This window comes from Equus caballus, chromosome 3 (genome assembly GCF_041296265.1).
Source record: "Equus caballus isolate H_3958 breed thoroughbred chromosome 3, TB-T2T, whole genome shotgun sequence".
NCBI classification, from domain to species: Eukaryota; Metazoa; Chordata; class Mammalia; order Perissodactyla; family Equidae; genus Equus; species Equus caballus.
The window spans coordinates 84,599,642-84,614,060 of record NC_091686.1 but is presented as its reverse complement, the minus strand read 5'-3'; the positions used below and the strand labels follow the sequence as shown (position 1 = coordinate 84,614,060).

At 44.5% G+C, this 14,419-nt stretch overlaps 1 protein-coding gene across 12 annotated transcripts in view; it reads right to left on the bottom strand.

Moving 5' to 3' along the window:
* LNX1 (ligand of numb-protein X 1) overlaps window positions 1-14,419 on the bottom strand; it is a 178,438-nt gene that overhangs the window by 86,277 nt on the left and 77,742 nt on the right. For 10 of the 12 annotated variants that reach the window (XM_014738637.3, XM_070263824.1, XM_001493566.5 and 7 more), the window contains one exon: window positions 11,767-12,253. In XM_014738637.3, the coding sequence (XP_014594123.1) occupies window positions 11,767-12,158 (392 nt within the window). In that variant the 5' untranslated portion in view covers window positions 12,159-12,253. Of the gene's footprint in view, window positions 1-3,497; window positions 4,008-11,766; window positions 12,254-14,419 lie in introns of those variants that run through there. The other 2 variants (XM_070263827.1, XM_003364713.5) reach the window with 2 other exon arrangements.

The window sequence follows — 14,419 nt, the reverse complement described above, 5'->3', positions numbered from 1 at the left end:
ATGGAGGAAGAAAGCATTGTCCTTTTGGCATGCTCTTTGCAGACCCGGGAGCAATCCTGGACTCCCTACCCCTAACCTGTGGATTGGGACCCCACACCAAATCCTCTGGTTTTAGGCTTCTCCTGTGGAATTCACTCTCCTCCAGGTCAAGGCTCCAGGAGACATTGGACATGTTTAAAGGAGCTGCCCAGGGTCATAAACTATTGGTCCTCAGGGCCAAACGAGGCAGGCAGGAGTGATCTGCTGGATTGGACAAAGTGTTTTTATTTTACTTTATGTTAAATTCAATTTGAATGCCTTTAGACATTATATATACATAAATCCTAACCAGGAAAATATATAAACATATATTCTCCACAGCTGAGCGAGTTGATCACTTCTTTTTGTCTTATACTTGAACGATTCTCATGCCTAAGTAACTCCTGCCTGGTTCCTGTGGGCCTGAGTTTGAGGCCCCTGGGCCACATGCTCAATTCGACTCTGTTTACTGGATTAGTTCTGGTTTTCTAGCTGGGCCCTGAGGGAACAGGACGCAGCCTAAGAGAACCTTGGTGTTACAGAGGAAAAGGAAGCACAGGGGACACAGGGCAAGCTTCCTCCAAGACCAGGATGTCAGAGCTCAGACTAGGGTAGCAGGAGGACGCCCGGCTTCTCAGCCCTTCTCACTGAGTCCACGCAGCTCTGCCCGCCTCACGATCCCAGCTGCCTACGGTAGTGAGAGGAGGGTCTCTTTATCCAGGGACATCCAGCCACCACCCCACTGCCCTTGCTCCCAAGAATGCTTGATGGACCCCACAGTCCCATTTACTGCTCTCAATTGCTATTTTTCAAAGCTTTAGTGACAAGCACAGCCACCTCCCATCCTTTCTGCCAGTGCTATTTACACTGCCTGAAATGCTCTTTTTTTCCATCTCTGATTCTGCCTAGTTCCTCCCTAATGACTTCAAAATCCAGCTCAAACCTTCAACTTCTCTAGCTTTCCCTGACCAATTTCACTGAAGTGGACAATCTCCACTTCCTCTCAACTTATTACCTACCCTACTTTTTAAAGACTTACCCCCTTATGCCTTGGATCTTTGTTTATATTTCTTATTGGTATAAATTTCATCTTCTCAATTAGATTCCCAACTCCTTGAGAGCGGGTACTGTGCCTGATTTCTTACTACCTGTATTCCTTAGGGCACAGGCCACAGTACTGAACTGTGATATGAATTCACTGACTCGTTCCATTATCACTAGTAGCGTCAGGTAAGAGCTGCACAGACTTCTCTCATAAAGCATCCTCAGCAACTAGAAGCTTCCCAGAAAGTTCTGTCAAATTAGTTTGGGAAGACTGTACTGGCAATTTCCTGGCATCATGCTTCTTGGATTGCTTTACATTTTGGAAAGAATGGCCTCCTTGCATCCACTCAGTTATTCAACAAGAAAGTTCCCTTTGATTCACATGGTCATAGAAAAGGAAACAGTAAGCCAGTATGAAGAGCCTTCCTTCAATTACGCTATAAAATTGACAGTAACTCAATGGAAAGCATCCTCAATAGCATCTGCAGTGGGTTGAACGGTGGCCCCCAAAAGATATGTCCACCCAGAACACGTGAATGTGACCTTATTTGAAAAACAGAGTCTTACAGATGCAGTTAAGCTAAGGCTCTCAAAACGAGATCATCCTGGATTATCTGGGTGGGCCCTAAATCCAATGACGTGTCATTGTAAGAAGAGGAGGAGACAAAGATGGAATTAGAGAGGACACACAGTGGAAGGCCAGGTGAAGATGGAGGGAGAGATTGGAGATATGCAGCCACAAGCTGAGGAAAGCCTGCAGTCACCAGAAATTGGAAGCAGCAAGGAAAGATTCTCCCCGCGAGCCTTCCCAGCGAGTGTGGCCCTGTCAACACATTGATTTCAAGCTTCTGGGCTCCAGAACTGACTGAGAATAAATTTCTGTTGTTCTAAGCCACCAAATGCGTGGTAATTTGTTACAGCAGCCCTCGGAAACGACCACAGCAACCAATGAGGATAGCAGATGGGGGTGGCGAGGGTGGGGGTGGCGAGGGTAGGGGGAGGAATGCTTTGCACTAGATTTCAGAGATACCAACTTCAGCATCCATCGGGAGAGAGGAAGAGGACTTTTCACAATGCCAATGAGTTCTGCCATCATCTATTGTTCCAGAAAATCTTCCACAATGTCATTATTACCCTAGAGATGCTCACTATTCTGGCTTAAGCCAGATACTTTCTCTTTCAACCTTCTTATCTAAGGTAGACTGGGGTTCCATTCCAATAAGGTAGGATAAGGATAAGATAATCCTGAAATGTAGAGTCCTCAAAATGAATGACCTGCCTCCAAGGATCTAGGTCATTTGTTCCTGCCTCTACTTATCAAGCATTTATAGAGCATCTATTGTGCTGGACAAATTGGTTAGTCCAGCTAATTATAAAAGAGGCCCTCGTTATCACCACATATTCCTGCGGGTATACGACCAGCTGAGCTTTTCTAGTCTGGGCTCTATGAACTCTAGAGGCCCTCTTTCCATTTGCCCATTGACTGTAATTTGCACACAAGCCAACTCTTGCTATTTTTACCTGTCCGCTTAGTAAGGAGGCATACATTTTTGTAAATGCTCCAAACACTGAGGCACACCCAGCAGCACTTTTTATATGATTGCTAGAAGCTCTTCACATCAAGCTACAATCCTCTTTCAAAGCTTAATAACAAAAGGAGCCAGAAAAATATCACTGTAGAGGTGGGAGACGTGAGTCATTTCCTGTTATAAAATGGACAGAGGGCATGTAGGAAAATGCCTTTCTTTTTTAGAGATGCAGAGTGAAATATTTAGGGGAGAACTGTCATGATGACTACAATTTACTTCAAACTACTTCAGTGAAAAATAAATGAGGCAAATGTGACAAAATGTTAATCATTAAATCTAGGTGATAGGAATACAGGTGCTCATTGCACAGTTCTTTCTGCTTTCCCATCTTTAAAAATCAAAAATAAAATGGACATATATTTTTTACACATAGGGTTATCTTTCCCCTATACTGAAACTATATGTGTTTTCAGGTATGGAGACCGACCCTTTCAATAAAGGGAGATGTCTGCTTGCAGTGAGAAATGCCTGACAGAGGCTGCAGATCTGTGCACGCAGGCTCTGTTCTTAACTATTCTTTGGTTCTATTTATGGAAGGAAGAGAAGACACATCTACTGAGAAAAAGCAGAGTACAAAAAGAAATTTAAAAAGCAGTGTTGGCATAGACATAGGAAAAGAATGCCTTGCTGGTAAAACACCCCATCAGTAAGATGGTGTTTTTTTGCTAAGTCACAGCAGCTAAGCACGCTGCTTTAAGCTGCTGGCAAAGTGTTTGGTCCAAGGGCATCTCGTGTATGTGGAATTTATTCCTCTAAACAGACATACCGGCCAGGGAACTGACTCCGGTTCCACCCCCACCAGACCCGACACGCGAACCCAGGCAGGCACAGTCAGAGGCGACTCACAGTTCTGAGTACAGGAAGTGGAGGTTGCCCACATTGTCAATGTAATTGGCAGGGCTGAGCCAGGGGAGGACCAGCAGCAGAAGCGCCTTCATTTTCCAAGCAGGGTGCTGCTTTCTTCCCAGCCACTTTCTCTCTGTCAGCCGCAGGGGCCCAGCCTAGCCAAGCCCCTTTAAACAGACCTTGCCATGTTCCCACAATCAGCAGATCATAAGGAATCTGACTTAGCGCCCTTAGAGGGAGCCACGCTGATAAATCACGGGTCTGTAAGAGGATTGCACTCTTTGATTCTCAGACGGGGAGATATGAGAAGGCAGGGACCCACCATGGTTGGCGGGAGGGCTTAGGCAGAGAGCAGACAGGCTGATGCCGGGGAAAAGGACCTGCCCCCTCCTGCAGGATGCCGACTGGTTCTTGGGAAGCAGCTGGTACATTTACATCACTGGCCAGGAGCAGATGGGCTGGAAGCTGAACTGCGTTAGAAGAGGGCATGAGCATGGCACAATCAGAGCCCGTAGGGTGAATAAGCAAATAATCAAAAGCTGTCCGACAGCTTGCTGGAGGAAGACACTGTAAGCAATTAGCATCTTTGGAACACAGCCTGGAGATTGGAGCTCAAAGAGAGCCTTCAGACATTGCAACACGGAGTGTTAAATATGAACCAACTCCACCTTTAATGTGTATTTAGAATATGCATTTAAGATATTTTACCCATCATGGTCCTGACTACACCGACAGATGTAAGAGAAATGATAGTCTCCTTGCTAACTTTGAAAATAGTTCCTGTATAAGAATAGGCTGTGTCATTTTCTTTGAGAATAACAAAGAGCCTTGATAGACAGACATAAAGTTTGTCCAAACCATGTATAGGCTCCAGTTTTGTGAGGAAGAGTCACTCCCTTCCTCCTTCTCCCCTGAGTAATTGAATTAAGCTCCGGCACTGGCTGTAGGACCCTGGGCATTTCAGCTAAGCTCCCGAGCCTCTGTCATCTCATCTTTGAAATGGAGCGAAGAACGCCTTATCTGCCTGGTCCAGGAGAGGCTGAACCACATCATCGCTTCTGGTTCTAAGATCTGTGGTTCCAGACTGTACATCTGTCTTAACATTAGGACTTCTTTACACATCTAAGCTCTGGAAAGCCACAGAAGCCCCTGGGACACCTCCCCTCCTCCCCATATTTAAGAAGATTAAAATCCATTTTGCCAGCTCAAAGCCTAAATCTGAATAGAAATGGCTCAAAGCGATAGTTACATTAATGACAACCAAGCAATTACAGCAAACTACACTTGATAGGAAAAGATCAGAGAAAAATCGACAGGATGAGACCCACTGCGATGAGCCCTGCAGTAAGTGGGAATTTGGCAGCAGAGATCTGCATTTACCTGAGGCAGAGCTAAAAAAGTTTAAACACAGTAGATCCTTACAATGCACAGATATAAATTCTCCAGCTTGGATCCAAGATAAGATACCTTGATAAAGCATGACATGTATTAACTTATAATTTTGTTGAGACCCTAATTTGAACTCCACTCCCTTAGGTCTGGTGTGCAAGAGTAAGTCAGAGCTAGTGAAGAGCCATAAAAAGGAAGTTAGGTTTGATATTTAGATGCTGGAGTCAAACAGGCTTGAGGACGAACCCTAGCTCTGCTCCATACTAGCTGCGTGACACTGGGCATGTTGCTTAACCTCTCTGAACTTCCATATCCTCCTCTGTAAAAGAAAGACAATAACAATAGTGCTTAGCTTATAGTGTTGTTATGCAGGTGGAATGAGATAATGCCTATAAATGAGTGTTATAAATGAGTGTTAGCTATTGTTGTAAATACGGTTATTAATAACTTCTAATAATAGTGAATGAGCCTAGCTGGCAGCTTAGCATCTATCTCCAAAAACCTTTGTTATTCTCATCTTGTCCTTTCTTTCCTCCTGCATTATTAGGGACAAGACATGTTACAGACTTTTCCTGAATATGGAGCTTCCAAGGCCTGGAACAGGCCCTTTGTCCAATGCCCAGGATCTACTGGAGAGCTCATAACTCATGAGCAGCACGGCGTAGAACAGAGGCTGCAGGATGCCTAGGATGCTGTACTGTATTTCTGATAATCTTGGACACATCACATTGCTTCTCAAGTCTCTATGGAAAAAGAAGGATGTCTGCCCTTTCACCTTCTTGCATTTCAAGAGGATAAAATTCATTAACGGATATGAATGCAATATAAAAACAAAGGTATTGTTTTTTGTTGTAGCTTATGTAACTATTGCAAAAACTGCTGGCTGCCTATTCAACATCTAATCTCCTCTTCTTCCTTTGCACACAACCCAGGTTTTGTCCATGGTGGTCATGCACGTAGCCTCTCTCGCAGACGGATGGCCACGTAACATTACACTCACCACTGAGGTCTAAGCAGTAATTACTGGATGAGGCATCCCAGAAAGCTCTTTAAGGCGGGAGTCTCAGTTTGTACATTGTATTTTGCGCCTCCTGCCTGGTTCTTCCTACCTGGTTCTTTCTACCTGGAACTTGGACATGATGCTGGTGTTTGAGGAGCCATCTTGAGACCAAGATGTGACAAACTTGAGGATGAAAGCTAATCTGAAGAGCAGAAAGAGCCTGGATTCCTGATGGCATCATGGCAGCATCATACTAGATGTGGACTTCCTATCCCCAGACTTTGTGTTAAATGAGAAAAAGAAAACTTTTACATAGTTAAACCAATGTAACTTGAATTTTCTATTACCTGCCATTAGATGTGATACTAACTAATACAATCCCTTAGGAATAAAATCCCACCTTTAAATGCTTGTGGATTGCTCTGTAGCTTCCTTGTCAGTAAACAGCCCTAACCCTAATCCTTGCCCTCGGGCTTTGCCTGTGTAAGTCCTATTTATCCCTGATGTCATCTCAGACATCATCTATCACCTCCTGTTTTCTCTCTCTTTTCTCGCCACTAAACAGGGAACTCCTTGAAAGCAGACATTCTACTGGTCTTGTTCTCTATCGCATCCTCATCAAGTGCCTAGAACACAGGAGATTCTCCGTAAATATTTATTGAATGAAAGAGAATTCAACTCAGTTAAAGAGTCAACTTTTTGGACCAATCTTTCTCTATCAGAGGCATACTAGCAAAATAGGACTTCACATTTTACAAGAGCCATGGCAGGGGCTGAACACTTACACAGATGAATAATAAATGTCCAGGAAGAAAGGAAACAGGTAAGAAAGATTTCTGGGAATGAGTGCCTAGGAGAATGTTCTTTCCTTAAAGAATTGCTTGGAGCATAATCTGATAGAAACTCAATGGTTCTCTCAAAAAGTGATGCAGAAAAATTGCCTCATTTCTTCCATGCCCAGGAGAGGTACAAAGAGGCTCTTGGCCAGGGAGGGGCTGGGAAAAAGTTGGGTTCAGGGTTGGAAAGTCACATGAAGGATGTCTGTCAAAGCACAGTTATAGTGGGGCTGTTGAGCCAGGCTGAAATGACCAACATGACTTGTAACCTACCCACCTTTCCAGAAGGTAATACTTGCCTAGACCTGTGCTCTGGCAGTAAAACCTTCTAAGCACGGTAGACAGCTGGCTGAGCCTGTGCTGTCCTGAATATACTACAGAAAAAGGCCCCCGATAGAAGTAAAGGTCAAGAGAGGCTCCAGCATAGGTCTTTGGAGAAGAAACTCCCAGGACACTGGATGCAAAGTTAATCAAGAAAATAACCCCAGACAGCCTTCCGTCAGGTGTGCCAATTACAACACATTTTCTCCTGGGGCTGTTTTCAAAACATTGAACAATGATCTCTTTCTTAATGCTAGTCAATACTTAAGAAGGATCAGCTTTATTATCTCCCATGTTTATTATCTTCCATAAGAGAGAAACTAAAGGGCAAAGTCACAGGTCCTATGAAATAACTCAATGTGCGTGTGATTTCAGCCTCTCTCCTTTACCTTTAGAAGGTCATTTCCTCAGAGGCAGAAATCACGGCTGGTATAGATTTTTCTTTCACTCAGGGCTTGGCCTATTGTGGATCCACAATAAATATTATATATGCAGATGATGATATTACATAATGAAGATGTAATCTTGAGCCTAAGATAACTCCCACTCAGGATCAAGGAAGTGAAAGCTTTGCCTCCCCACACCCTCTCAGCGATGGTCAACAGAGAGGCGTGGATTGGCCCTCTGTAGCACCTGGCTATGTCTTCTCATAATGTCTCTTGGTTAGGAAGGCTGCCATTTGACTCGACAAGCCCCTCACTCCTGTGAGGATTCTTTCTAGTACACCAAGGTGATGGAAGTCTGCAAGTATTTAAGAGGGCAGAAGTCAACAGAATTAGCCAGAAGATTCCAAACATTAGTTACATGCTCAGATTTACTCCCATAGAAGAGCTTTCTAGTCTGAAGTCAGAAACAGTTGTCCAAGTACTTGCTGGTCCAGCCAGTCATGCCTACCCACAGTTGGTCCTAAACATTTTGCTTAAGGATTTACATTCAGCTCAGGGTCTGGAGTAGTAAGATAACAATGTTTACAAATGACCTGAATTCTGGAGAAAACAGCAGCATCCCTGACTCAGGTCTACTGTTATTATTAGCATGACCCTATGGACAGGCTATGAACAGAGACCTTGGCTGAGGGGCAAAATATTTCTCTAACACACGTTCTTTTCTAAATGGATAATGGAAACATTCTAAATGTGCTTCTGCTAGAGCTTTGCATTCAAGGAGTCACCTGAAATAAATTCCCATTTTACAGGTGGAGAAACCTTAGTGTGGAGTTAGCCACGAAGCACAGGACTGTTAGCTCTCTAGGACCCACTGGAAGGGAGTGTGTGGATCCATGTCAGTCGCATGGCAGTTTTCAACCAGAATTATGGTTACATTTTCTATACTAGGTAGACTCTCAGCTTGCCCAGATTATATTCATTAAAGTGCCATCAGCCAAAGAATTTTTTTAACTCATTACATTTTTTTTTTTTTAAAGATTTTATTTTTTCCTTTTTCTCCCCAAAGCCCCTCAGTACATAGTTGTATATTCTTCGTTGTGGGTCCCTATAGTTGTGGCATGTGGGACGCTGCCTCAGCGTGGTTTGATGAGCAGTGCCATGTCCGCGCCCAGGATTTGAACCAACGAAACACTGGGCCGCTTGCAGCGGAGTGCGCAAACTTAACCACTTGGCCACGGGGCCAGCCCCTAACTCATTACATTTTTAAATGCTGAAGCTGAGATGTGAAACGTATAAACAAAGCTATCTTCTAGTACAAACGTATGACAACACTCCCATACAAGCAGCCACCAACCCGGAGGCCTCATCTAGAAATGTAAGGAAAACACTCGCCTCCTGGGAACCTCTTAGTTTTCCCAGTTCAAGGGACTCCAGAGGTAGTACCTTCTTAATCTTCATATCCCTTCTGAGGGGAGCAAGAGGTGGTCTACTGGCCCAGGCACAAGGCCCAAGAGGGCTCTGGAGTCAGGCTCTGGACAGCTCCAAATTCTTAATCCTTGCCAATAAAATGCCCAGGGGTGGGGAGGAGAGGAAGTGTATATTAAGCATTGGATGATTAACATATACAACATATTTTTGGAAATGTTGGTTTCAACCTACTTAGGAAGCTGAAGTGTGGAGAGGCTCAAGATCAAGTCCAACACCTCCTTTATGTGGGAGCTTTCCCCCTCACAGAGAGCTGCTGATGGGTGCCTGTGAAGGACTCTCAGGCCACAGCTCAGAGAGGTGATTTCAATTCATTTTGGGTTCTTTCCTCACTGTTGTTTTTCAAATGTGCACATCATCATCAGCAGAGTCTGCTTCAAGGCTTTATCCCCGGCTTCCTTGAGGTGTGTGGGTCACACAGCCTGCATGGGCCAGTGAATGAAATTCCCGTGGCGTGCAGGTGAGGTGCGCTGTGTCATCTCTCTCCTGGAGACCCCATAGTCCCCAAGGGCCTCTTCCCAGCCCTTCCCCTGCCCTACTTCTGTTCTGGCCTCACCCTCAGATCCGTGTGCCATCTTATCCCTCTATTTAGGGGATATTCGTGGCTCCAAGTGAGTTCTTCATGAGAGGATGAGGAGGAACTGCTGCTTTCACTTTCTTTCCAGAAAACACCTCCACTTCTTTCCTTCTCTCTCTCCTGTCTTACCTCTCCCCCGTGAAACTCCCGTGGTGGGCAGAATAATCACCCCTCCCCCAAAGATGTCCACCTCAGAACCTAAGAACCTTACCTGGCAAAAGGGATTTGCAGACGTGACTAAGTTAAGGATCTTGAGATGAGGAAATAATCCTGGGTTATCCAGGTGGATCCACTAAGTGGATCCAAGGTAATCACAAGCATCTTACAAGAGGGAGGCAGGAGGATCAGAAGCACAGAAGGAGACAATGGAAGCAGAGGCGGGGGAGGGGGAAGATACTAGCAGATTATACGCTGCTCGCTGTGACGATGGAGAAATGGGCCACAAGCCCTCCCAACACCTTGATGTTAGTCTTGTGAGACCTATAGTGGACTTTTAACCCTCAGAACTGTAAGATAATGCATTTGCATAGTTTTAAGCCAGTAAGTTTGTGGTCATTTGTTATAGCAGCAATAGGAAACTAATACATCTCCCAAGCACAAATGAATAGATTGCAACATGGCAGGAACATGAGGATGTGGTGTGTGGAGGGAGCTCTACCACAGCCATTTCTGCTCCTCATGCTCCTCACCTCCCCTACCCAGTGTGGCCCAGTCGTGGCCCTGGCTCTGCACCAGCCCCTGTCAGCACCTATCTCACCTTTGACTTTGACCCTCAATGACTTTCCTCCAGACCACGCCTCTCCTACCTGGGTAAAAGCTTCAGCAAAGGTCACAAATAGACTCCCTTACCCCGTTCTCCTCTGGCCACCCCGCCTTCCAGGCAATCAGAGAAGAGGGGCATCCTAAATACCAACAACAACAGAGGGTCAGAGACAACCCACAAACCCGAGTTAGATGCATTTGGCTCAACATCTTGGGGAGAAAAATGAGTTCACAGACATAATCAGTATGGAAAACGTGCTAAGCATTACACCCAGCCCGTTGCTTTGGATGCAACCTTCCATGTTAGAGAATCTGCATGTCCCCAAAGACAAAGACTCAGATTCACAACCTGAGATAGGTGACCTTTAGAAAGAACACCTGCACCTGCCTCTTGTCCTTGTCATGATGGAAACCAAGAAAAACACCAGCTTTCAAATTTCCTCTTACGACATAATTGTGGTATTACTGCTCACCCTTTGTTAAGCACCTTAAATGTTCCAAGAGAGTACCTCATGTGGAACAAGACGCAGGACCGCCCCTGAGGCCATCCACATAGGAATGCCCAAGCACATGACAATGTAAGTGGACAAAATAAGAGTCAGACAGGTGAACAAGCGATGTTGGCCACCAGGAGACACGGTCACACCTTCCTTCCACTGCCAAAGTGCGTACCTTGACCGAAAACTTAGTATAATAAGTCATTTGAAGGATAAAAGTTTTCTAAATTTCTCCTTTTAAAATCTAGTTTAAAATACCCCTCATCTCCTCAAAGAATAGGAGGAGGACGAATTTCTCAATTCCCATACAGAGGAAATTCTAATAATCATGGGTCAAATTGGGAGATATTTTTTTCATAGGTGAAAAGACAAGCAATGCCCACCGGGAAATATTTTTGGGGACCATGGGCCTCAGAGAAGCTGCTCATCAGATCTTTCCAGTATCTTTCACGTTTTAAATGCGCACATATGAAATAAGCCAGTCACAAAAGGGCAAAGAGTGAATGACTTCTCTTATACGAGGTTCCTAGAGCAGTCAAACTCATAGAGACAGAAAGTACAATGGTGGGTGTCAGGGGCTAGGGGTGGGGGAAATGGGGAGTAACTGTTGAATGGGTACAGAGTTTCAGTTCTAGAAGATGAAAAAAGTTCTGGTGATGGTTTCACAACAATGTGAATGTACTTAATGCCACTGAAAGATACACTTAAAAATGGCTAAAATGATAAATTTTATGTTATGTATATTTTACCACCATAAAAAAAAAACCCTGTAAACACACACATACACAATACAACTCTACCACGTGCTCTTTCTTCACACGGAACCACGGCCATCAATACCTAAAACATTTCGTAATTTGATTGAATCCTTTCATTAGTTGCAGAGAAGATAGAGGAAAAGGTATTTTGTGGAGCACCCAGGGCACTGGGGACAGCCCGCCCTTGGGAGACAGGTGAGTTCCAGCTGCCCCTGTGAGGGCAGGGCTCCTCAGGGTTGGCCAAGGAGGAGGCCCTACCTGGTCTGAAAGTGATGTTCAAGGTCACAGCGCTGCACCACCTCAGTGCAGTGCTCCACGAACGGGCAGGTCACCAGCAGCTTGTTGAGAAGCTTGTGGACCAGGATGTTGGACCTCCTGCAGTGCTGCAGAACTAGAGGCTTTCGATCCACGGGGCAGAAGTCCTTTTCCACCAGGAAGTTGGTGAGGCAGAGTGTGCAGTAGGTATGTCCACAGGGAGTGTCCAGAGGGTCGAGCAAAGCTTGCAGGCAGATGTGGCATATGAGGTCATCATCCACATCTTTCGTGTAGGTGTAGAAGTGGTTTTCCTCAGGGGAGTGGGCTTGGCCACACACCACACACAGGGCTGCAGGGCTGGGATCCGCGTCATCGGCAGGGTCTGGCTGGTTCATGGTTGACCAGGGGGCACAGTTTGACAGGAAACAAACCCAGTAAAATAATATTCCTTTGGGAGCAAATCAAGATCTTCTAGGAGCCACCCACAAACCTAAAAGAGAACAAGACGGTTCATCTTTGTTTTCACAGGAAGCTAAGACTCCACTTGTTAGGGCCGTGAGGCAGTGCTGCCAGTGGACATGAACCGAGCTGTGATTCAGAAGGCCAGGGGTGAATGCCCTCTGGTGACTAACACAACCTTGGCCAAGCAACTTCGCCTCATCATTCCTCAGTTTAACCATCTATGCCAGGGGCAATAATGTTTCCCTTTAACCTCCTCATGTAGGTGTGGTAAAAATCCCCTGGGGAAACTCTGGGACATGCCCAGAGTAACTTAAGAGAAATATGCCCTAGGAACTGTAACTTGTTAATAAAATAAATGTGATTTATAAAATTCTCTGTCAGATCAGGACAAAAAGAAAAACAGTTAGTGCTCTGATGGCTGTCTCTTATCTACCTTCCCCACTTTTTCCAAAATTCAGAAAACGTAGGACCATCAGTCTTCACCTAAGTCACCTGAGAAGAAATAAGAGCTGTTGAGGAAACAATGGTGAAAGCATTGTTTCCTTCTGCATGCATTTCATCCACTCAGCCAGTCATTTAGTGGTTAAGCGGGCTCTGGAGCCACACTGCCTGCGTTCAAATCCTACCACCACTGTGGACCAATGATTTGAGCCTCTGTTTCTATATCTGTAAAATGGGGGTAATGGTAAGTCTACTAATTAGGACTGTGGTGAGGACTAAATGAGATATGAGACAGGAAGCTCTTAGATTTGCACCTGGCATATAGTAAGAGCTCAATAAATATTACCTACTATTTTTACAAGTATGTGTGACTGAATTCATTTTGTCTCCAGTCTGACCTGGAAACTGAAAGCTATAGTCCATATAAGGAATCTTTCAGCTTTGTTCTCATCGCCCTTTTTTATTCAACTATATATCTATATATTTTAAGCCAGTAGAATACTATCACACTGTGTATTTTCCTTTGGTATAGGAGTCCAAAATAAGGTCATTTTCAACAGGCCTGACTAACATCTCAGAAGTCTCTTGGATAATGAGTCAATAAATATTTTTCGAGCACCCACTCTGAGTTGGATAGTGAGTTGGGTGTGGAGACCTTTGAGAGAACATTGAAGGACACACACCTGCTCCCACAGAGTGTCCAGTCCAAGGAAGGTGGACATGAACACAAGCATTAGGAGCCCAGGAGAGCACTGCAGGCAGAGGAATGTGCCAGGAGACTGAGTCAACTCTCGTGATGATTAAGAATCCCGCATCCCCCAACCCCCAACTCAACTTTCTTCTTTTCTGAAAGTAAACAGAAAGACTTAAGCTTTCCACAAGAACATAAGGACGTGTGAATAGCCCAACAGGAAACTAGCCACATTTGGAAATAGCACAGCCGTCAAAACCATGTTACATCTTTTTTCTATTCCAAATAAAGTCTGAGGTTGTTTGGACAAACATAGTCTTATCTCAAAAAGAAAATATATTGACTTCAAACTTTCATTGGATCAGCTTCATGTTTACATTTCTATACTGAGCTAATATGCCTAAAAGAACACTCTGGTCAAGAGGTTGAAGTAAAATGCCCCAAATGTGAAAACATTTAGAAATCATAGCATTTTATTTGGCATCAGAAGAGACTACAGAAGGCTAAGGTGGAGGGTAGAGAGGGGGTGAAGTTGTTTCTAGTCCAACTTCATGGAAACCTACACAGCTGCTATTTGTCCTCAAGGCTGATAGAAGGTAGTGAAACAGGAAATGCTTTCAGTGGCATGAAAAACAGTTCAAAAATAGACATGAAAATGGAAAGGGGCCACTCAAAAGATTACCATCTGCCACAGGAAAAAGAAAGTTCACATATTTTGAACTAAAGCTCTAGATCTTTTAAAGTTTCTCTGTAAGAGTTTTCTCAAATACTCCCACGTGTTTTGGTCCTGTCAATTCTTTCTCATGTGCTGTGCTGGAAACTGGTAGGAAGGCAGGTTGTAGGTCTGGTCTTAACCACTAAAACACAACTTCACATTTCTGGGCCATTCCCTTACTGGTAGAATGGTGGAGTTGGACTTGACTTTTGGATTTCAAACTCTGCTCTGGAAGCTGTGGATGCCTCAGGGTCTTCTAGGAAAGGAAGGAGGGACGGGTGGAGATTTGCCTGGCTCTAGTTTTTTTTCTTTGACACATCAGGTTCCTTATAATATTCTGTTCAAAG